The sequence below is a fragment of the Sabethes cyaneus genome, chromosome 2 (genome assembly GCF_943734655.1).
Source record: "Sabethes cyaneus chromosome 2, idSabCyanKW18_F2, whole genome shotgun sequence".
Classification (NCBI taxonomy): domain Eukaryota; kingdom Metazoa; phylum Arthropoda; class Insecta; order Diptera; family Culicidae; genus Sabethes; species Sabethes cyaneus.
Window position 1 is genome coordinate 123,219,348 of NC_071354.1, and position 25,325 is coordinate 123,244,672.

The 25,325-nt window shown below is 40.0% G+C and overlaps 1 protein-coding gene across 2 annotated transcripts in view; it reads right to left on the reverse strand.

The window, feature by feature from the left end:
• LOC128737376 (nuclear factor related to kappa-B-binding protein) overlaps positions 1-25,325 on the reverse strand; it is a 378,855-nt gene that overhangs the window by 153,918 nt on the left and 199,612 nt on the right. For both annotated transcript variants that reach the window (XM_053832002.1, XM_053832000.1), the window contains one exon: positions 13,499-14,441. In XM_053832002.1, coding sequence (XP_053687977.1) covers positions 13,499-14,441 — 943 coding nt within the window. The remainder of the gene's footprint in view (positions 1-13,498; positions 14,442-25,325) is intronic.

Below are 25,325 nucleotides of genomic sequence, written 5' to 3' on the forward strand. Positions count from 1 at the left end.
CGAGGACCGACTCTCGGACTTCGACCCACGAAAGGTTGTAACGTAAATTGTTGGGTCGGGAAAAACGAGCGGCAATTGACAACCGCCGTGAAAATTTCGATTGAGCGAACTTACCAACGCCTCCGTTTGGCTACCCCACAGGGCGGATCTTTTATTAGCACACTAAAGAATTCTTCACTAGGCGTAGAATAGCAGGAATAACGTCTACTTCCGACGATCATCGATTATAAAGTGATCCACTTTATTCCATACTTCGAACACGAAATCTTCGTTTGACATATATGTTTCGAATAACATAATTTCCCTTTTACACGCTAAAACATTATTTGCATTTTGACTTATATAACAATTCCTTCGCCCTTTAGATTACACTAGCTTTATCGATTTGATAGTGATTAAAAATGTTTTCTATAACTACGATAAAATATTTTACAATATTGCTTACGTCCTAACGGATATCCTGATGCAATTTATAACAATTCCTTTACCAGATAGTAGTATAATATTCGAGATAGTAACGTACCATTTCTGCTAAAGTTTTCTAAATCTAGTTTTGATATTCATTATCTTGTAGTAATTAAGAATATATGAAATCTTCTTGTCGATTATCTTTTTTTGTACGTTTAGATCTTCTAACAATTTGGTATTCAGATTGTCTAGTACTAGACTTATACGATGAATGTTTCGGAGGAAAATGAATACTCCTAGATCGCTGCAGCATAACAGGATGTTTTTCGCGTTTGGCTGGTGGAGGTCCAATCGGTGGAACCTCAAATTCTCCTCCTCTTCAGATGAACACCGCATTCTTTTGTGGTTTCTTGTATCCGACTTCTCTGCAATCTGAACTGCGACGCTTCGCCTGCGTTTATGATTGTTCAATAGCTTTATCTGCCCCCTGTGGGCCGAGATTACGTGAGCTCCGACTGCAATCTGGAAAACATTAGTTGAAATTCTGTTAATATAAACTGCTTCCAACCATCTGGCATTATCATGCTTATTAGGATTTTCATAGTAAACGTTGTCCCCTTTTTTTAATGTATCATAAGCATCTTTTTCAAATTCCGTAACTCTATTTTCTTTGTTCTCTCCTTTGTCTGTTATAAACTTATCCTTTTGTTTTATCATTAACTAGCTGACCCGACAAACTTCGTATTGCCACAAATTAACCTGTATTGTACATAAATCATGAATCTCGGATGATCTTTGTCACAATCTCGAGTTTGGCAAGTTTCTGAGGAGTTCAACCTTAGATGATTCATTTTGGCAGTTACATAACTTTGAAAGCATCCCAGGTAACCAATAAGCATCACCAATGCTATTCAAATGTAGGTCAATAAGCATTCAAGTCGGCTTAAATGCTACTTAAATGCTATTTTGGCAAAATATACAGCTACTTTACTGATAACCTTCTTATAGCGCTGACAATGCTAATTTACAGCTAATTACCGACACGAAGATACGCTGATTTGCTGCTTATGTTAATGCTTATTAGTTACCAGGAATGGGTAGCTTAATATACAAATTTGCAATTTTTCCTCACAGTAAAGTAGAATACAACTCCCCCGTCCCCTTTTTTGTGGAAAGTACCATTTCGCGATCCTCTCCTTACTCGCTGTCGCTCGTTCCAGGAAACCCAGGTAGGCCTAGGAAAACAAATAAAGCTAGACAGTAGGGATTTCTGCGGGGAGTTGCCTCCCTCCAGTGGGCGGCGCTTCCGACGGTGGGTCTCCGGCAACACTCGCGGCCGTCTCGTCCTGAATGATCTAGTGTTACTATAGATAGTCTTTGTGGTCTTGTTATTGACTAATGTTTTATGGAAGAGTCTCGAATTTCTCGAGTTCGATTAGTTTTTGAGTTTCGCAACAATTTCTGTTTTATTTGTATGAGAGTCCATATCCCCCTACCACAGGGGTGAGAGGTCTCTAACTATCATAAAATAAATTCAAGACTCCAAAATCTTCCACATGCCAAATTTGGTTCCATTTGCTTGATTAGTTCTCAAGTTATAAGGAAATTTGTATTTCATTTGTATAGGAGCCCCCCCACTCCTAAACAGGAGAGGGGTCTTAATTCATCATAAAAAAAAATTCTGCCATCTGGTATGGTAGCCCCCCTCTTAAAAGGGGAAGGTGTCGTAATTCACCATAGAAAAAATTTCTGCCATCTAAAACTCCCACATGCCAAATTTTGTTCCATTTGCTTGATTAGTTCTTGAGTTATGAGGAAATTTGTATTTCGTTTGTATAGGACCCCCCTCTTAAAGTGGGGAGGGATCCTAATTCACCATAGAAAATATTCTTGCCCTGGAAAACTTTCACATGCCAAATTTTGTTCCATTTGCTTGATTAGTTCTCGAGTTATGAGGAAATTTGTATTTCATTTGTATAGGAGCCCCCCCCCTCCTAAAGTTGGGAGGGGTCCTAATTCACATTGAAAAAATGGCTGCCTCCAAAACACCCACATGCCAAATATGGTTCCATTTGCTAGATTAGATCTCGAATTATGAGGAAATTTGTATTTCATTTGTGTAGAAGCCCCCCCTCTTAAAGTGGGGACGGGGCGTAATTCACCATATAAAATATATTTGCCTCCAAAAATCTCCACATGCTGAATTTGGTTCTATTTGCTTGATTAGTTCTCAAGTTATGAGGAAACTTGTATTTCATTTGTATAAGAGCCTCCCCCCTCCTAAAGTGGGGAGGGGTCCTAATTCATCATAGAAAAAAATTTTGCCTCCAAAAACACCTACATGCCAAATTTGGTTCCAGTTGCTTCTATAGTTCTCGTGTTATGAGGAAATTTGTATTTCGTTTGCATAGGAGCCACCCCTGTTAAAGTGGGGAGGGGTCCTAATTCACCATAGAAAATATTCGTGCCCTCGAAAACTTTCACATGCCAAATTTTGTTCCATTTGCTTGATTAGTTCTCGAGTTATGAGGAAATTTGTATTTCATTTGTATGGGAGCCCCCCTTTCTAAAGTGGGGAGGGGTCCGAATTCATCATAGAAAAAATTTTGTCTCCAAAAACACCCACGTGCCAAATTTGGTTCTATTTGCTTGATTAGTTCTCGAGTTATGAGGAAATTTGTATTTCGGTTATATAGGAACCCCCCCCCTCTTAAAGTGGGGAAGGGTCCTAATTCACCATAGAAAATATTCTTGCCGTGATGTGATGTGAGTGGCCTTTTGCACTGGTGCCTCATAAACGGGATGGAGGTAAATGCATCAAAATGTTCCGGCAAAACTTTCTCCCGCCTTCGAAACCCTCAACATTTCGAATAACTAATTAACGCACGCGAAATGAAACGTTGTAGCTCTGTCAAAGATCTGGGAGTCATGCTTGACTGCAAGCTAAAGTTCGACGAGCACATTAGCATAATATCGTCAAAAGCGTATGCTGTACTCGGCTTCATTCGACGAACCGCTTCGGATTTTAATGATATCTACGCTTTAAAAACGCTTTACTGCACCTTAGTTCGAAGTATTTTGGAATACGAAGCATCGGTGTGGGCACCGTATCACACAGGGAAAATTGATAATTGAAATTAATAATTGAAAGAGTACAACGTTGTTTCATACGTTTTGCCCTGCGTCGTTTGCCTTGGCAGGACCCTATACATCTTCCGGCTTATGAAATGAAATTGTTTACGATCTGCTAATGGGAATTATCGATAACAGTTATCTCTTGGAAGAAATAAATCTGCACGTGCCTCGTCGAATTCTGCGGAATCGAACGTTTCTCTGGACTCTAGCTCTTCGAACCCAATATGGCCAGAAAAATCCTCTACATTATTGCTGTACATTATTTAACGAGGTAAAACATGTGTTCGATTTTAATGTTAGCAAAACTAGATTTAAAAGTTTGATTGTAAATGTAAATTAGTTTTAAGATACAATTAGTCTGTACTACCTTGTGCCGAAGACTGTAGAACAACAATAAAAGTGCAAAGTTTTCGAGTTATTGGGAAATTTGTATTTCATTTGTATAGCAGCCCCCCCTCCTAAAGTGGAGAGGGGTCCCAATTCATCATAGAAAAAATTGTTGTCTCCAAAAACACCCACATGCCTAATTTGGTTCCATTTGCTTGATTAGTTCTTGAGTTATGAGGAAATTTGTATTTCGTTTGTATAGGAGCCCCCCCTCTTAAAGTGGGGAAGGGTCCTAATTCACCATAGAAAATATTCTTGCCCTCAGAAACTTTCACATGCCAAATTTTGTTCCATTTGCTTGATTAGTTCTCGAGTTATGGGGAAATTTGTATTTCATTTGTATAGGATCCCCCCCTCCTAAAGCGGCGAGGGGTCCCAATTCATCATAGAAAAAATTTTTGTCTCCAAAAACACCCACATGCCAAATTTGGTTCCATTTGCTTGATTAGTTCTCGAGTTATGAGGAAATTTGAATTTCGTTTGTAAGGGAGCCACACCCCTCTTAAAGTGGGGAGGGGTCTTAATTCACCATAGAAAATATTCTTGCCCTCAAAAATCTTCACATGCGAAATTTGGTTCCATTTGCTTGATTAGTTCTCGAGTTATGAGGAAATTTGTATTTCATTTGTATGGAAGCCCCCCCTCTTAAAGGGTAGAGGAATCATAATTCCCCTTCTAAAGAGAGGAGGGGTCTTAATTTACCATAGAATAAATTCTTGTCACCAAAAACACCCACATGCCAAATTTTGTTCTATTTGCTTGATTAGTTCTCGAGTTATGCAGAAATTTGTGTTTCATTTGTATGGGAGCCCCACCTCTTAGTGGGGGGAGGGGTCTCTAACCATCACTAAAACCTTTCCTGGCCCCAAAAACCTCTACATGCAAATTTTCACGCCGATCGATTCAGTAGTTTTCGATTCTATAAAGAACATACGGACAGACAGACAGAAATCCTTTTTTATAGTTACAACTGACCATCTTGTACACGATGTAAGATTAGGCGTGTGATATATGAGAAGCAACAAATTCTACAACTCTTAAAAATGGTCTCAAATTTGCAAATGTTAACCGATTTGGCTGAAATTTTGACCAAAGTCTTAGGATTGAATATAAAACAAGTGATGTTGAGCTTAGGAATGTGGGTCATTTTTAAGGTCACTTTAAGGACCCCTAAAGTGAGAAAATTTTTAATTTTTTAATTAAATTTCATATTTAATAGAAAAAATCTCGTCCAAATTTTGTAGAACCATAATGTATGTATATATATCCTGAAAGCTTATCCTCTAAGCTTTCCAAAAATGAATAAAAAACTTAAAATTGCTTGGAAAATTATTGAGTTATTCATAATAGTATGTGTACACCTAGCCAAAAAATGTTTTTTTGCAATAACTTGAAATTTTGGGGGTGTTAGGAAGATTTCAAATGTGTTTTTATGATGTACTAGGTATGACTAACAACGTACACTAGGTCATTTGAGAAGTATTTTTTCCGTGTAACACCGTGTTATTAACTGATTTAACCCATTATCACCCGGGTATACCTAAATTTGGACCAAATTAAGTGAAATTCTGTAATCTATTATATTATGGCTCGAATGTGTCGGGAAACGCAAAATCGTCATTTGGAATGCTTTCAAGGCCAAAATATCGAAGGTTAAATATTTTATAGGCTCAGTTTCAAACAAACAAATTACCAAGTTTTTTACAGATTTCTTACCGAATTTTGTGATAGACTTTACATATAAATACTAATTTACATGTCAGGTAATGTTTCGTCACTAAATGTAGACTTTTTCATGCGTTTTGGAGACAAAAATTTTTTCGCCGTTTTTTCAACTTTTTTCCGCCATTTATCACAACTTTGCACTGTTGAAAATACAGATGAAATGACAAAAACTGACAAATTATATCACACACACATCAGATTGATGTCTTATCTCTCTTGTAGTGATATATTAATAATGCTAACTATTGAAATTCAGCAGTAAACAGGTTTTGAAGACGAGGTATGATATATCATACGCTGGGTCAAAATGGGTTAATCATATAGTTAGGATAATCACCTGATTCATTGTCGCTAGTCGTGTCATAGTCAATTCTCAGCCTTTTGAAGTAGTCGTGAACTCTCTCAGTTTTCGGCATTTCCTCGACGAATTTCACCGAATTTCTTTGGCTATTTTTAAACCGGTAACAATTCTTTTGTACCTATGTGCCCTTTCATATTACAGAAATGGCATACAAAATTTGTATATCTTCCCATATTGGACTTCTGATTCGAACGCGACCTTTCCCTATAATATCCTCTCTGATATTCGTATCCGACTCTGTTTCTACTGCGTGACCTTGCCCTGCTTCGATTTTCCTGATAACCATATCCACTTATTTCTTCCCTATTCCCTAAACGGTACCTAACTGAATGCACATTATTTTCTTGATTTATTACCTGTACTGTGGATGTAGCCATTTCTTTATTTTTAATAATTTTCTCAGTTTTCCGTAACGTCAGATCATCTTCTTGAACTATTTTTTCTAAAACTTTCTCATCATACACGCCAAAGACTAATTGATCTCTTATTGCCGAATCCCTATAGGCACCGCAATCACATCGTTCTGCAAGCAATTTGACTGCGAGAATGAAATTTTCTCCTGACTCATTCGGTCTTTGCACCCGTCGACTGAATCTTAGTCTCAAAATTATGTCTGATTCCACCTTGTCGTACCTTTCCTTTAGTTTCTTCGTAATCTCCGCATAAGTCAGCGTTTTCAAGTCAGTCGCGGGAAACAGCAATTTTAGCTCATCAAAGACAATCATGCCACAAAAACTTATGAAAATGTCTTTCTTTCGTCCGTCGTCTACATTATTACATGAAAAGAAGTATTCCAACCTCTCCACATAATTAGAAAACGAAGTACCAGGTACATACGGGTCAATAGTGCCAATTTACGCCATGACGGCACCAATATTTATGAAACTAAACGTTGGATAAATCACGTACTTTTGTAACAGCAGACAATTGTATAGAATTGTGATGGCCTACAAAGTAAACAAACGTATCCTTGTTCACTTCTTTTATTGCCTTTGATCCGATGTCCTTTTATTTTTCTTTATCCTTTTATATGCTGCACCCACAAAATCAGTGTCGCTTTCGACCGACTGTACAAAAGAAAACAAATGATTTGTATAAGCATAAAACCGTTAATACAAAAGATTTAATCGTACACAATGGCTGAAAACTATTTCTTTGTTTTAACTTTATATTGCACTACTAACTACAGCTAACTATTAACTCACCAACTCACCTTTTGTACAGCTGATTCAATGGTTACACCAAAGAAACTCCAACAAATCTGCTTTTTATCCTTGTCGCCACTAAAGGATTCTTCACTAGGCGTAGAATAGCAGGAACAACGTCTTTCGACGATCACCGATTATAAAGTGATCCACTTTATTCCATACTTCGAACACGAAATCTTCGTTTGACATATATGTTTCGAATAATATAATTTCCCTTTTACACGCTACACATTATTTGCATTTTGACTTATATAACACACGAACTCAAACGTAGAAATGGCCGAACGTAGAAACCTTTTTTTTCCTTTTTCCTTTTTTTCGGGTTATCCAACTGGTCGCTTAATAGCGTATAAAACTCTGCGCTGGGCCCTCTTGTGATGTCAACAAAGTGTCAGGGAGACCTCAACCATCAGTTCTACCTGACGAGACAGGCACTGTCGCCCACTAAAACACAGGTAGAGCCCCAAGCATAGCCGTCACGCCTATACTCGCAGGCGGAGGCGTTTCGGCCCTGCGCGGACTCCCCGAACTGACTCTAAGATCTCTCTGCCAAAGGCCGGAATGTCATATTTTAAATATAATGATGATGATGACGATGATGATGATAATGATGATGATGAGAAGAAAAATAATAGATCGAATTTGTAAATGTGCTTTGGACTTTTTGTAACACTCGAGTTGCAATATGTGGTATACTGAAGAAGTGTAGGATTCGTCAGCCCCGCCTGACACCGGTCTTCAACCGCGCGCCCGCTTTCAGTTTTCCAACACAAACAACCACAAATGAACCAATAGGTAAAACAAATTTCGGAGCATTAATGGTTATCAACTTATCAGGGCAAAGTTAATCTTTCATCCCCTTAGCATTCACAGTGCATTCCCACGATACAAAGTAAATTGAGCGCAGCACAAGCTGGACGTTCGCGGTAATCGACAGAAGCTTCAAAATATAGACTCGCCCGCCTTCCAACCCTCGAGACCAAAGTGCTGTAAAGCTCTGGGCTCAAACGTCTCTTTAAGACTCGAACCCTTCCAATCGACAGAGCCCGCGGGCGGCCATCAGAGCTCAGGACAGCCACGGGGCCAGTGCAAAAATCCTACTCTATCTAGCAGCACCGCCTAGCCGAAACTCGAACACGCGATACGAATTGACCTAATTTTCCCATCTGCTACCTAAGAAGTGCTATTACCCGTAATCATTACAGAGTGGTCCTTCGGCATCCAATCGGATCTGGTATCCCGCTTACATCCCCTTACTAACCCTAAGCCCTCGACCAACTCAATCAATCCGAAATTTTTCGGAGATATTTGTGACAGTTGTGATAAATAGGGAAGAATCCCAGAAAACTTCATCTATTGTCAGAGATCCCCATACTGACCTTATTCTTGAACGGAATAAAAGCACTTTCTGAACAACGCAACAATCACATTTGGTAAATTTTTACCCCGAGTCCCACTTGAAATCACAAGAGTATTTTGATATATACCCACATTCAGAAGTAAACGTGACCGCTGTTCATTTACTGATTAGTTAAAAAGCCCTACACCCCGACAAGGTTCAGTTTTATCGTAGGGAGAAATGGCCGAACGTAGAAACCCAGAATAAAACGCCCGTTGGAGGAGCGCTGTCCAAATCGAACGTACATACCATTACAATCATATAATATAAAAATAAAAATCAAAAATTCACCTTATTCTGCTATAAACCGTATTTAGAATACGGACGCCAGATTAAATTCTCTTCACCCACCACCAAACTATAAAATTTTAAAATAATACGTTAACAATTCGGCAAACAATAGAACAAATTCACACAATTCCTCTTTTACACACCTTTTGCAATAATTAGCACTAGCAATAGCACTAGCTCGATTCCTTTGAACAATTCAACTATAATCTTTTCACTATAGAATTTAACTTTTATATGTGCGTCGTTACGCAAGTAGATCTGTTGCGAAAATGTCCGCTTCCATCTCGTTCCCTTTCTTTTGAGCGACTTGCCGTTCAATTGTTCTCAATTGAATTTTAGTTTTTAATTTAAATATGGCTGCTCAAATCTACAGATCTAAATCGCGAGATTTCGACATATTTTGTTTAGTACTCATGTAGCGACCCTGACCGCCACTCTCCCTTATACTAGTCCTGCCTGGATCCGAAGAACGAAATCCTGGACAAATCAGACCATTTTCAATCACATTCCATTATATTTTCATATCACGCCATCAAGAGGTGTTGAACCCATAGCAGGATGGTCAACGGCCGGCTCAATTTACTTAATTTATTTCGGACAACATTTCCAAGAAACGCAAGCCTTTCGCGTTTTGGAAACAGAAATCAAACATAAACCATCAAAATGCTGATTTAGCGATTTACGAAATATAGACACGCTGTTGCGCAATCGCAACCAAGTCGCAAGCCTCTTGGGCATCTAAGAGTTGCATTGCACAGCGTGAGAGTTAAGCCAAGAGACTTCTCACCTGACTCAAATTATTTATCAGGGTTCTCTTTCGTCGCAAATTCGAGCGACCGGATGAACACCTAAGTAAAAGTGAAGGGCGATGGCACTCATACGCGGCGTGATAATTAATACACGTTAGAGTAGGTTGACATTAGTGTCATAGAGAGAAATTAAGAATAGGAGAGGGTTTCCCCTCATTAGACTTAAGTAACAAAACGAATGTAACGAAAAATATACGGGGGTTCTTTGAGTTGAGCACCGGCCGGCTAAGGTCAGTGGAACGTAAACAGCAATTTTTATGATTTTTTTTATTTCCTCCCCGCGGGAGTTGTAGTATCGAGGGGCCCCTTAAGGCCCCTACATTTATGGTGACAGCGCAAAGCGGAGGCGTAAATACCCCCAGGGGCGCCATTTCCGGCTGGTTAAGCCACGACGAAGTGAAGGGATGAAAAAAATGGAAAAGACTTTTGACCGGTTATAATCTTAGTGAATAATCACTTTGCATCACGCATGCAAAGAAATAATTAAAGAGGTATCACGAAAAACAGTGTTGATAAAAAAACCCCGAATTAATCCACCTAGCGGCGTGACCTAACCTTTCTACTGCCACAATAATCACTATTTAATTTCCCAGGAACATCTATAATTAACTTGAATATATTTTTAAATATCAGTTCTGTATTTCTCAAAATCCTTATTTGCCAGCAAAGTTTGAAACAATTATAATTGTTTATAATAATCACTATCCAACTATTGAAAAATAATCAAAAGAAGGCGCGGTACTATTAATAAAATCCTATGAAATAGTGAATATATTCAGTATCAATTAATATTTTATATTATATTAACATTAACATTTACAATCAGGTTTTGAAAAATGGGATTTTTTCAGATTTAAAGTATTGTATCTGGCAATATCCAACACAAACATTCAAATTAAAAAAACACGTGTTGTGTTTCCAATTATATACCGTGAAGGCACCAGTCGCCGCGCACTTAGTACATCAGCTAATATATAAATACATGTAAAAAATATAGTTTTTTACATACTGTTATGCAAAATATATATTTGGTTAGCGGTTTTATCATGTTTTCACAGAAAAATATTAAAAACGTCATTTTATTGCATCAACTGGCAGAAAACAATTTGCAGTGCAGCGTGTACGTGTACCAATCGCCGCGCATAGAATTAAGGCATGTTTCTATTGCCGCGCACATGTGTTCTAATCGCCGCGCACTTTTCTTACTCATTTATTTTAATAAATATGAATATGCTTTTTAGTCGTTTGCATGTTTTTATAATCTTTTAACAAAAAATCATCTTTTTGACGACTGTAATATAAAAGTAAACAACAAAATTAAGTTGTTTATTAATGTATGTTGAAGAAAAAATCAGTCTTAGTTAAGCATTTTTAGTAAAGATTTAGTTGCGGATAGTTTCCCTTTTTTTCGTTTTTGCTTTTTCTCTTTTCAGACGCACTGCTTCTTCCTTAGCCTTTTTGTTCGCCAATCTGATGGTTTTCCTTTCCTGTTTAAATTTCTCAGAGGCTTCTTTTTCCTGTGTAACTTGTCTCATATATTCGTCGTATGCTGCACTTGTTGCAACAGATGGCGGTTGAAGTTTCCTCTTCCGTTCTGCTGAAGGGAGAACCGAGCCAGATGGAACTCGAAAAATTTCACGAAATGCAACATCCGGATCATGATTCTTGAAGTTATGCACGAACTCTTGCATTTGTTTATCGCGATCAAATATTTCCGCCTCGGGAAAACCTTTGAAGTGCTCTTCAAAATTTTGTGAGATCAATTGAGGCTCATCTGCTTTCTGTGACTCTGTGAACGTAGAATAAAAATTTCCGTTTAAATTTATGTCAAATTATCAAAATAAGAAACATACCATCTATCATTTTGTTTTTTATTTTTTTCCAAACGTTGAACAGATTTGCATCTTCTAATGGACCATTCCAAAAACTATTTGTTTCTTGTAGTATAAACGATTTTAATTGATCGGTTGAGAGATACCTTTCGAATTCCTGGAGAAACTCTGGTTGGTCTGGAATTATATTGCTGAATGTCGATGGCTCTGATTGATCACGTGTATTCGAATTGGCTGTCACTAAAGAAGAATAGTGGATAGCTTCTTCATCAAAAGGAAATAAACCGCATTTGCGAAATCCGCTGCTAATGGTTTGTTCAATCTTATCCATGTTTTCCGTTGCACGTTTTAGAAGTGGTGCTATTGCTTTTCTGAGAATAGTTGCTCCGGCATTGCGGATCCGCCAATCGATTAGCAACTTTGTCCACTGTACTTTCAAAGGACGAAAAAATGAGACATCCAATGGCTGCGTGATTTGAGTTGAATTGGGAGGTAAACATATTAAAATGACCTTGTTCATTTTACATAATTCCGTTGTTTGTACGGTAAAATGCGAACGATGGCCATCTACGAAGACGATCATTGGGAGTTTTATATTCATCTTGCGAACCCACGGTATAAAAACATTCCGCATATAAAGATAATACACATCACGATTCATCCATCCGCTGTCAGATTTCCCTGCTGCCCATCCTTCCGGCAAGCTTTTGAATATTTCGGATGGCATTCTTTGCTTATAGGGATAGAGTATTAAAGTTGGAGCAAGCTGTCCAGCAGCCGTGGCCGCAAAAAGGGCCGTATATGACTCTTTGTCCGAATTTCCAACCCTTGCGTGCACATAAGGTACACCGACTTCAGCAAGCACAATCTCCTTAGTAGGAACGGTCCGTATAGCAGTTTCGTCCATGTTAGCAATCCGTGATCCATCTAGTAAGACATCTTCTAATTCCTCGGATTTGAAAAAAGTACGTATCTCCGCAAACCAGGCCCGTAAACTTTGCTCATTAACGTTGACGCGGTGCTTCGGAAGAATACTGGGGATCCGCTTGGTAATGTTTGCATGCCGATTGAAAAATCCTCTAAGCCAGGAGCGCCCCGGAACGCCGTTTGTAAAAGGGGTATTTTTGTTTGTTTTCTTTATGAAACTTGCAACAGACACTCGAAGAGACTGCGTATTTAATGGAAACCCTGCTTTGGCTGTCGCGATTATCCATTGACAAATTTTTTCTTCTTCATCGGCATTCAAAATAGTGTTCGGTCCGAATGAGGACTTCCCATATCGGTTGTTGTGTTTATCTCGAAGTGTGCTTGGTGGAATATTGTACAAGCGAGCGGCTTTCCGTACGGTGCATCCTTTTTGAACGCTCTCAAGGGCGTTTTGCAAGTTCTCTTGATAGCTGTTGTTTCGTGAAGACATCTTGCGCGGCGATTGCATCAGCTAATATTTTTGCTGTACCAATGAACACGCACCTTGAAATATATGGAGAAAAACTGGAAATGAATCAAATTCGCAGCATTTCAAACATAAAAGTTTGTAACTTACCATTTACTTTAGTTTTCACCGAATATTCCTGCATACGCATACCGAAAAACGCTTAAAAATAAAAATGCACTTCTTAGCTCGTCCGCTAACAAAATTTGACAGATGGCGTCTTGCAATGTCACCCGTTCAAAATTATTTTGTTTATCTACCATCAAATGTCATATACTTGTTCATTTTGCTGTAGAATAAACAAAAAACATCCAGTAACAGATTTATACGAAAGATATTAAGTATTTCAATTTCAACCCGCTAAAATTAATAAAAATACTGCCTAGTGCGCGGTCACTGGAACTGCGCGGCGACTGGTGCTTTCACGGTAGGACACGAACAAAATATTTCGTTAAATTTTTGACTGTAAATTTCTCGTAGAATCCTTATTCTAATATTTATTTATACATACCAGTGAATTTGTTTGCCGTTGTAACAGTTTGTTTCATTGAACACTGGGTTACATTCTGGGACGCTGTTAAAACATTTGTATTTTGCGCTACCACAGCGTATTGTGCAATAGGTAAAACCGAAGAATGGTCGGCCAACTGAACTAATTTAGTATTACTTGACTTGTTATCTATGCATCGTACAGTTGTGTTTGTTTTATTTTGACGTGGTAAGCAATCTTCATTATTCGTAACTCCTTTAGTTGTCATACGATTAGCTCTTTGTGCTATGCGAAATGCATCATTTAAAGATTTACAAGAAGACGTGGGCTGGCAAATTGATGATGCTGATTTAACCGTTCCTGAGATTCTCGTTCCAGGAGACTCAGTTTGTAAGATATTGGTAGTTGTGGTTCTTCTAACAGTGCAAATATCATTATTCGTTGTATTTAAAAGCACTTGCGGTGATACCGGAGTTTGTTGTTTCGAGTGTATTTTACTTTGAGAAAGCTCGTTCACTATACCAATGTTTGTTTCTACTTGAATGTCGGTTGCTGCCTGTTTTGAATCAGCTGTGCTCAAATGTGTTGCAGAACTTTTTAAGTTAGTTGTTACTGCTGTCTGATATGAAGCAGACGCGGCTGGCGATATATTCGATAGTGTTACTACAGGAGATTTGTGAACTTTGTTAAGAATTGTTTTTGATTGAGTTCTGCTTTGAAAATTAAAATTATTACAGGTGTTGGAATTTACGGGGAAAGTATTTCCAACATTTGTGTGATGTACACCAGTTGTTTTCGGCATTGATGGCTGTTTATTCTGTTGAACCAAAAGATTTTCAAGAATTTGCTTTTGCTGCGCCGGTGTCAAAATGGATTGCTGTCCTTTGTGAAAAGTAATCGTATTACTTACGTCTAAAGAGGATGTTAATTCCCAAAATTGATTGGCAGTTTCCGAAGTACTTGTCTGTAAAAATAAATTCTATTATTTTTTATCCCGACACAAAGGTTGATGATTTCAAATTATGTACGCTTAACGGCTACTAAATGTATAGGCTAAGAAGGAAAAAAATATATGTATTACTGAAGCTTAAACAATGCAATATCAGCATTTCAACTGCAATGTGTACACTGCCGGTGGAAGCATAACTGTCCCATGTTACATTTGGTCATTTTCGACATTTTTTCGTCAAACGTTATAATTATATATGTATTTTTATAATATGAATCGAAAACATGGTGTTTATACTAGAAAAACTCGAAAAAATTTGAAAACAATTTGTCCCACTGGAAAAATGAACGCATATTTGTCTCGCTGCATATACCTTTTCATATAAAATGTTTTCAAGCTGTATACAAAATTGAGTGAAGTTTTTCAACATTATCTATCAACATTATCATAATAACATCAAAACTAAATAATTTTAGAAAAATCAGTTTTTCAACTTTGAGTGCGATTTGCTCATTTTCGTGTTTTGTAACATGGGACAGATATGCTTCCAGCGGCAGTACAGTCAATACACAATCATGGGTCACACACAACGGTTAGTCATTTTGACTGTAACGGCTAATATTTAAGTGAACATTACCTATTAACTGATCAAATTATAAAAGAATCTTAGCTTCATCATTGTAAAATCATTCAAATGGCTGGTAAACGGCTGAATAATGCGTACCGTCGGTGCCTTGTGCACGTGTAGGCATAAAATAGACCCTACAGTGGTTCATAGCCTCTTATTCAGCAACTCCTATTCCTACCGCCTCGTGGTACCAGCCGGGATACGAGCAACTTTGGTGGAGATCGGGTAACCAACCCCGGTGGAAGCCAAGGTCGTATGCTGACAGGAAAGGAGGGCTCTTTCGAGCTTCGTTGGCCCTCCGGCGAAACAGGGGGTTGGTGTAGCAGGCTTTGCAAGCCGTCACCACGAAAAATACTAAAGCATGGAACGAAGAACAAATATATTCTTACTGGAACAATCGGAATAGACCCACGCGACGAAAAAGGACTATGGATTGGAAACTCGGGACGTGGAACTGCCGATCTCTCAACTTCCAAGGGAGCACTCGAGTGCTCTCCGACGTATTGAAGAGCCGCAAGTTCGACGTCGTAGCGCTGCAGGAGGTGTGCTGGAAGAGCTCAACGGTACGTACGTTCAGAGATGGACATACCATCTGCCAGAGCTGCGGCAACACACACGAGCTGGGTACAGCTTTCATAGTGATGGGCGAGATGCGGAAACGGGTGATTGGGTGGTGGCCAATCAATCCTCGAATGTGCAGGTTGAGAATCAAGGGCCGATTCTTCAACATAAGCATCATCAACGTGCACAGCCCTCACCTCAGAAGTACCGATGACGATAAGGATGAATTCTACGCGCAGTTGGAGAGTGAATACGACCGCTGCCCAAAACATGATATCAAGATCGTCATCGAGGATTTCAATGCTCAGGTCGACCAGGAGGAGGAATACAAACCGGTGACTGGAAGGTTCAGTGCACACCAGCGAACCAATGAAATGGCCCTAAGACTTATCGACTTTGCCGCCTCCAAGAATATGGCCGTACGTAGTACCTTTTTCCAGCACAGAATCCACCATAAGTACACCTGGAGGTCACCAAATCAGACAGAATCACAGATCGACCACGTTTTGATCGACAGTCGGCACTTCTCAGACATTATCGACGTCAGATCCTATCGAAGCGCTAACGTTGACTCGAACCACTACCTAGTGATGGTTAAGATGCGCCCAAGACTCTCCGTTGTGAACAACATTCGGTACCGACGCCAGCCTCGGTTAGATCTCGCGCGGCTGAAGCAGCCAGACGTCGCCGCAAACTACGCGCATTCACTCGAAGCTGCACTGCCGGAAGAGGACGAGCTGGACGAAGCCCCTCTCGAGGACTGTTGGAACACTATCAAAACAGCCATCAGCAGTGTAGCGGAGAGCTCCATCGGGCATGTGGCCCGGAATCAGCGGAACGATTGGTTTGACGATGAATGTAGGAGGGTGATGGATGAGGAGAACGCTGCGCGGGCGGCCAAGATACGCAGTGCCACACGTCAGAACGTGGAAAGACACAAACAGAAGAAGATGCAGCGAAACCAAATCTTTCGGGAGAAAAAGCGCAACCTGGAAGAGCAGGAATATGCAGAGTTGGAGCGGCTGCATCGTTCTCAGGAAACGCGGAAGTTCTACCAGAAACTGAACGGATCCCGCAAAGGCTTTGTGCCGCGAGCCGAAATGTGTCGGGATAAGACTGGCAGTATTCTGACGGACGATCGTGAGGTGACGGATAGGTGGAAGCAGCACTTCGACGAACACCTGAATGGCGCCCAGGCGGAAAACCATGGCGGCGGGGAAAGCGATTTCGACGGTGCAACAAACGGGGAAGAGGTGCCAACCCCAACGATAGGCGAAGTTAAGGAGGCCATCATGCAGCTAAGGAACAACAAGTCAGCTGGAAAAGATGGCATCGGAGCGGAGCTTATTAAAATGGGACCAGAAAAGCTGACCGTTTGTCTGCACCGACTAATTGTTAGAATTTGGGATACGGAACAGCTACCGGAGGAGTGGAAAGATGGGGTTATCTGCCCGATCTACAAAAAGGGCGACAAGTTGGACTGTGAGAACTATCGAGCCATCACCGTTCTCAATGCCGCTTATAAAGTGCTGTCCCAAATCATTTTCCGCCGTCTATCACCAATTGCGAATAGATTTGTGGGAACTTATCAAGCCGGCTTCGTCGTCTACAACGGATCAAATATTTACACTGCTGCAAATCCTCCAAAAGGGCCGTGAATACAGAGTTCCCACGCACCATTTATTCGTTGACTTCAAAGCCGCATATGATACCATCGACCGGAAAGAGCTATGGAAAATCATGGACGAGAACAGCTTCCCCAGGAAGCTCATCAAACTGATTAAATCTACGATGGATGGTACACAGTGCTGTGTTTGGATTTCGGGTGGATTGTCAAGTTCATTCGAATCACACAGAGGGCTTCGTCAAGGTGATAGTCTTTCATGTTTGCTGTTCAACATAGCGCTACAAGGTGTTATGAACCGAGCGGATATCAACACGCGGGGCACGATATTCAACAAATCTAGTCATTTCGTCTGCTTTGCCGATGACATTGATATTATCGGCAGAACATCTGTGGCGGTGGCTGAACAGTACACCAGACTAAAGCGTGAAGCAGAAAAGATTGGGTTAAAGGTAAATACGTCTAAAACAAAGTACATGCTGGCCAGCGGAACCGAGGCCGAACGACACCGCTTGGGCAGTAGTATATTGATCGACGGCGATGAGTTTGAGGTAGTCGATGAATTTGTCTACCTTGGCTCACTGGTAACGGCGGACAATGATACCAGCCGTGAGATTCGGAGGCGTATTATCAGCGGAAGTCGTGCTTACTATGGGCTCCACAAGCAATTGCGGTCGAGCAGACTAAGTCCCCGTACAAAGTGCACCCTGTACAAAACGCTTATTAGACAGGTTGTTTTCTACGGGCATGAAACATGGACAATGCTCGAGGAGGACCTGCGAGTGCTCGGAGTTTTCGAACGACGAGTGCTAAGAACGATCTTCGGCGGCGTACAGGAGAACGGAGTATGGAGGCGGAGGATGAACCATGAACTCGCACAGCTCTATGGCGAACCCAGTATCCAGAAGGTGGCTAAAGCTGGACGGATGCGATGGGCAGGGCATGTTGCAAGAATGCCGGACAACTACCCTGCAAAGATGGTGCTCGCCTCAAATCCGGTAGGAACAAGACGACCAGGAGCGCAGCGAGCAAGATGGTTAGACCAGGTGGAGCGAGATCTGGCGGAGAGTACTCGGTGTCCGAGGAATTGGAGAGCGGTAGCCCTCAACCGAGTTACATGGAGAAATTTTGTTCAACAGGCTTTGTCTTAGGACGGCAAGCCACCTAAGTAAGTAAGTAGTTTCATCATTATATTGATTGATAGGTAATTTACCAATTACCTTTTTAACCAATTCCTTTGGCCGTGACTCTACACTTTAGCCATCGCTCACGAATATTATTCTGTTCCTGATAATCTCCGTATTTACCTGTAGTTTTACTTCAAATACCGTGTTCGATATAATGTTTTCTACTTTTTGGAAAAATAATTCATAAGATTGTTTATTAGCATGTTCGGATGGAAAGTACACAACTGAAAAAAATGTGTTCTTCACTGTACAATGTTGCTTTGGCCCATATATTTTCGAATTTAATTTGTTTCATGGTAAGGTACTCCGAGGCAAGTGGGAATGGGAATACGGGATAAGTGGGAATGAAGCTTATAACTCGCTTCAACCTCATTTTCTTAAAACGAACCTTTCTAGAAATAAGAGATACAACTTAAATGCATACATTAAAACCATAGATTATGCGTAATTGGCATTCTAAACACCAAAATTGAGCTTTAAATTTGAGCGTCATTTTCAATTTGTGTTGTATGTTGGACGCATCTTTCTATAAATGATATTTTAGTTGCAGGCTTTCGTAAAAGTACATGTTTTTCTGATAGTAGGTAAACACAATTAGTGTATTAACAATTTACACCCGAAAACTAGTTGTATAATTTGACAAACGGCATAAATACATGCCTCCCAATGGGGGCGGCACTTCAGAGCACCTGGGGCCAGTGGGACCTATTATAAATAAAGTGGTTCAGCATAAAACATCCCAATCTTAATTTTTAGATGTACTACCAAACACTTTAAGCTCAATCACATAATATTTATATCGATAAAGCTTTACAATATAACTGAAAAGGACTGTTCGCCTCTGAACGATCTTCTTGTAGTGGACTGTAATATGTGGTAGTGGCAACGAAAGCAAAAGACTTGTTGAGAAAATTAACACTTCGTATAGCGCGTAAAAGGGCTAGGCGTTAGCTTCGCTCGCTCTTCTTTCAATGGGAAAATCTAGTGGGGAAGTGGACCAAACAAACTGCGTAATTTCTCACGAATTGTGTTTCATACTATTTGTGAAGTCGCCCGTTGTGCATTACTAGTAATCTGATTTTGTTACGGCGTTATTGAATGAACCATTAGGAGACACATTGTCATTGTGACATTGGTTGCTTTTTTCTATGCTCTAACGTTACTGTATATTAACATGCATAATTTTAAGCTTTTAAATCAAATTTCAGGTTGGTAAAAGGATAGATAATGCGTACCATCAGTGCCTTTTTTGTTTATAGAAGAATAGACCGCTGCGACCAGCATTTAGATCTATTGTTGTATGCTCCATCCACAATCTATTTGCACTGTCTGACATACCACCAGTAATTCATTCGAGCGGTTGTCAGTACTCACTATGCACAGTTGTCCCAATTAGGCACAGCACTTCTTATGAATTTAATTACCTTGTAGGCACTTTCAGTGCAAATATTCAAAGGCTCCAATGTTTCTTTATCGGGACTCTTAATCTGCATTGGATTAACGCACCACATTCGCACAGTATATGTGCTGATGTTTTAGTGTCGTATCCGCAGACGCGGCATGTAACTTACCTGAGGATGCCCATCTTCGTGAGATGGTATTTACTCGGGCAGTAAATCTAAGTAATCCTGTCATTATGCTTAGTTCTTTTTTATTTAACCCGAATCACTGCACCGTCAGTGCCAAGAAGCGCGCCCGTACGGGTAACATTGACAAAAGCTAACATTGACGGTTAACATTGACCGAAACTTCCGCCACAGCGAAAGTTTTGCCTCTCGGAGCGGTTTTGTCGCAAAGTTTATTTTTCTTGGGGTTTCAGGGGCAAGCGAAAACGTTTGCGCATGGACCATAAAAAACATTGTACGTCGAATCGTGCGATGTGAGTTATCGTAGTACATGTGTGAGAGGTTTCGCGCGCGCCACCTGAAACTCTCATTAACTTAACGTAAAGTCTCGCTCTACTCTCTTTTTTCTCAGCAGCTGTTCTAGTACTTCTTACTAAGAACAATTAAGAGCTGATATAAATACTGGCGGCAACGCCGCGAGGGGGTCCCATTTCGTGTTGAAAAATGTAGAGTTAAAAAGTTTAAGTTATGTTCGCGAGGAAAAATTTAGATTTAGGGAGAGTGCTATTCGTGTGAAAATTATAGAGTTAAAGAGGGAGTTATTGCCCCTTTTATGACTATTTAGACTACTGTGATAATCATTTAATGCAACATACCGCATTTTGCACTGTTAATCTGACACTAGAGAGGCTTTTAGTATAATCAATTTATGAGTTTGACTTCTTTTTCCTTCTTCCCCTTCTTTTTTACTTCATTTTCTTTGAGCGAAATCGTGTGCGAGATTCGACTGTGATAATCATGTAAATCGGGGTAGTCTAAATAGGGGCAAATGTCGCAATACATTCGTGTTGAAAAATGTAGCAGTTAAGTTAAAGTGACCAGATTTTTTTGGATGAATGCGGGACATATTGAATGGCTTATTTGCTAAATCGGTTTGATAGTAAAGGTGGGATCATTTAGAAATTGGGCACTTCATTTTAGTGATAGCGGCCCCCCAGTGGCCGTGAATGCTAACTTTTGGTAGCATTGTGTTATTTGTAAACAGTTCTGCTCGGTATATTTTTTTACAATTTAAAGGTAACGTGATTTTGAGATATTCATGATGCAGGAGGAGAAATGAAAGTAATTATGTGCGGTCATCTGCAGAATCCATCAGCGTCGGCTCGGGAGTTGGCGGGACTGACGGATTATGCTAAAAGTGGTGTGAGTAATTGAGGGGTGCAAGGAAACACTTAGGGCTGTCCACAAGGCGCAGGCCAGATGTTGGAGTTGAACTCTTGATCGTCAACTGCGGTTGAGGGTCATTTGAAAAGTCAAGGCTGATCTCAGCATCACGGACTGTGCTTCGGCGAAAAACATGAATACTACACTGTACGGCAAATCTGTCTCGGAATGGCTACAAGTGTTACCGAGCAAGTGGGAAGCCCAACAAATGCTAGAATCCGGTCTAGCGGGCTATGCGGCCGGGTGGTGACGAAATGCGATGCATGTGTCTGACTCGATGATGAATAAGTTTCGAAGAAGGTTGATTTCAGCCAAATCCAGTGGTTAAATTCTTCATGCTCGCGGCAGGATTTGTAGCAAATTCGAATTTGTTTTTGGGAATGGGTTCGTGATAAATAGTCATGACTTAGCAAGGGATCTGTTTCATTGGCATTCGTGTGAAAACCAGTGTTTTGCGACGCATAAGAATTTGAACATACAAAGAGATAGGTGCTTCATCAGGCGAATTTTGTCCTTCATTAAGTCCCATGATAGCTTGCGGCAGTTTCAGCATGCATGCTACAATGGACAATGGACTTCAGTTCATCGCAAAAGAGCTGAGTACACCAAATTGTCCCCGGGTTCATACAGTATTGAAATACTGGGGAATAATGAAGCGAAAGCTGAAGATGAAGATTACAGTCACCAGCGACATTGTTCAGATGGAGTTCGAGGTGCCGGCTGGCCGGGGCCGTGACTGGGAAGGGTGGCCGGCTATCGAGCGGTGTCAGTAGTAGTTTTTTTTCATGCAATGTAACATAATTTCCTATGTTTCATCCTTAGAAACTGTTTCGATTGAAAAATTAATCAATGCGGAACGTTTTTCGGGACGCTTAGTAATCCGGGACAAGCCATTCAAATCCGGGATAGTCCCGCATAATCCGGGACGTCTGGTCAGCCTAAGTTAAGTTATATTCGTGTTGAAAAATGTAGGGGAACTGGGGATAAAATGAACACCCTTAACAATTTCGCCATTTTCTCCCCCAGGAACCAACCAAATGCTGAACGCACTTCATGAATTGAAATCTGGATTCATATTCCACGTAGAAATATATAAAGATGTTTGAAAAAGGACGTTTTGTCATGAAAAATTCCTTTTTTTCGAAAGCGTCACATTCGAGCCTGATTTTTTTCGTGTGGGTAAAATGAACATGCAGTGAGGGCAAAATGAACAAGTCATAGAAAACTAAAGTTAACATACAGTTTGGATAAATTAAACATTATTTTACATTATACTTGTTCTACATAAGCCGTAGATATTCAACAGGGTTGTTGGAATTACAATGGGACTCCACAAAGTTAACATAATGTATCTTCGCCAATCGCCACGTTCATACAATGCTTGACCTTCAACTCGCATGATTTTCCAGCATTCGGTCATTTTCCGTCATTTTTCGAGAGACTCGATCATTTTTATTGCTTGAATTGTAATATAATTGGCTGCTGATAAATCTATACCTATAAAGAAGAATTTCTGTCTGTCTGTCTGTCTGTCTGTCTGTTCGTATGTTCCTTGTATAATCGAAAACTACTGAACCAATCGGCATGAAAATATGCATGTAGAGGGTTTTTGGGGCCAGGAAAGGTTTTAGTGATGGTTAGAAACCCCTCCCCCCACTAAGAGGGGGGGCTCCCATACAAATGAAACACAAATTTCTGCATAACTCGACAACTAATCAAGCAAATAGAACAAAATTTGGCATGTGGGTGTTTTCGGTGACAAGAATTTATTCTAAGGTAAATTGAGACCCCTCCCCTCTTTATAAGGGGAATTACAACTCCTTTCCTCTTTAAAAGGGGGGGGGATTCCATACAAATTTCCTCATAACTCGAGAACTAATCAAGCAAATGGAACCAAATTTGGCATGTGAAGGTTTTCGAGGGCAAGAATATTTTCTATAGTAAATTAGGACCCCTCCCCACTTTAAGAGGGGGGGCTCCTGTACCAAAGAAACACAATTTTCCTCATAACTCGAGAAGTAATTAAGCAAATGGAACCAAATTTGGCATGTGGTTGTTTTTGGAGACAAAAATTTTTTCTATGATGAATTAGGACCCCTCCCCGTTTTAGGAGGGGGGGATCCTATACACATGAAATACAAATTTCCTCATAACTGAAGAACTAATCAAGCAAATGGAACAAAATTTGGCATGTGAAAGTTTTCGAGGGCAAGAATATTGAGTAAGGACCCCTTCCCACTTTAAGAGGGGGGGCTCCTATACAAACGAAATACAAATTTCCTCATAACTCGAGAACTAATCAAGCAAATGGAACCAAATTTGGCACGTGGGTGTTTTTGGAGACAAAATTTTTTTCTATGATGAATTGGGACCCCTACCCACTTTAGGAGGGGGGCTCCCATACAAATGAAATTCAAATTTCCTCATAACTCGAGAACTAATCAAGCAAATAGAACCATATTTGGCATGTGGGTGTTTTTGGAGGCAACCATTTTTTCTATGATGAATTAGGACCCCTTACCTTTTTAAGAGGGGGGGCTCTCATACAAACGAAATACAAATTTCCTCATAACTCTAGAACTAATCAAGCAAATGGAACCAAATTAATCATGTGGGTGTTTTTGGGGGCAAGAATATTTTCTATGGTATATTTTCTATGGATTTCCCCACTTTTAAGGGGGGGGGGCTCCTATACAAATGAAAAACAAATTTCCTCATAACTCGAGAACTAATCAAGCAAATGAAACCAAATTTGACAAGTAAGTGGTTTTGGACGCAAGATTTTTTTCTATGGTGAATTGAGACCCCTCTCTTCTTTAGAAAGCGAGTTATGGCCCATCTCCCCTTTAAGAGGGTAAGCTTCCATACAAATGAAATGCAAATTTCCTCTTATCTCGAGAACTAATCAATCAAATGGAACCAAATTTGGCATGTGGGAGTTTTAGATGGCAGAAATTTTTTCTATGGTGAATTACGACCCCTTCCCCTTTTAAGAGGGGAGCTCCCATACAAATGAAATTCAAATTTCCTTATAACTTGAGAACTAATCAAGCAAATGGAACCAAATTTGGCATGTGGGAGATTTTGGAGTCTTGAATTTATTTTACGATAGTTAGAGACCTCTCACCCCTGTGGTAGGGGGATATGGACTCTCATACAAATAAAACAGAAATTTTTGCGAAACTCAAAAACTAATCGAACTCGAGAAATTCGAGACTCTTCCATAAAACATTAGTCAATACAAGACCACAAAAACTATCTATAGTAACACTAGATCATTCAGGACAAGACGGTCGCGAGTGTTGCCGGTGACCCGCCGTCGGAAGCGCCGCCCACTGGGGGGCTTGCAAAACTCGAGATTGTGACAAAGATCATCCGAGATTCATGATTTATGTACAACACAGGTTAATTTGTGGCAATACGAAGTTTGTCGGGTCAGCTAGTAGAAAATAAAACATCATTATACACACTGTTCATTTTGCCCCCATAGTGAAGTATTCATTTTTTTTCTTGTTCGATTTTGGATTGTCAAAAAATGTATTTAGGCTAAGAATCTGTAATATTTAATTAGTTAGATAAGTTTTATGTCTGTGTGATGTTCTTTATGTCGAAGATTAATAAATTAAATTTATGTATGTATGTATGTATGTATGGGGGTAGCCACCATCACCTCAAGGGTTTCCCATTGTATGCAAGTAGAATTACTGCAGATCGAATTTATCTACCCAGCAACTTTCATGTCAATGCTGTTCGTGAAGGACCAAAAGGGGTTGGGTGGATCTATAAGCAATGTCGCTTATATGATTCCACGGAAATATAAGACACTCCTTCCAGCATAGACCTCCGGTTTCTAGATACATAACTTCGCCGTGCAAACTTATCTTGCGTGATGATTTGTGTGCTAGAAGGGCACGTCAAAATCCTCTCCGACCTTATATGACTTGGGCTGGTTACCACATCCCTCATCCAGTCTCGAAGATTAATAAATTAAATTTACCTCCAAAACACCAATTGTTTTCAAGTGTTTATTATAAACAAACAGTTGATAAAAATATTTGGAATTTTCGACAGATCCGCAGGATAGTGATAAGCAAACAACACTAAATAATA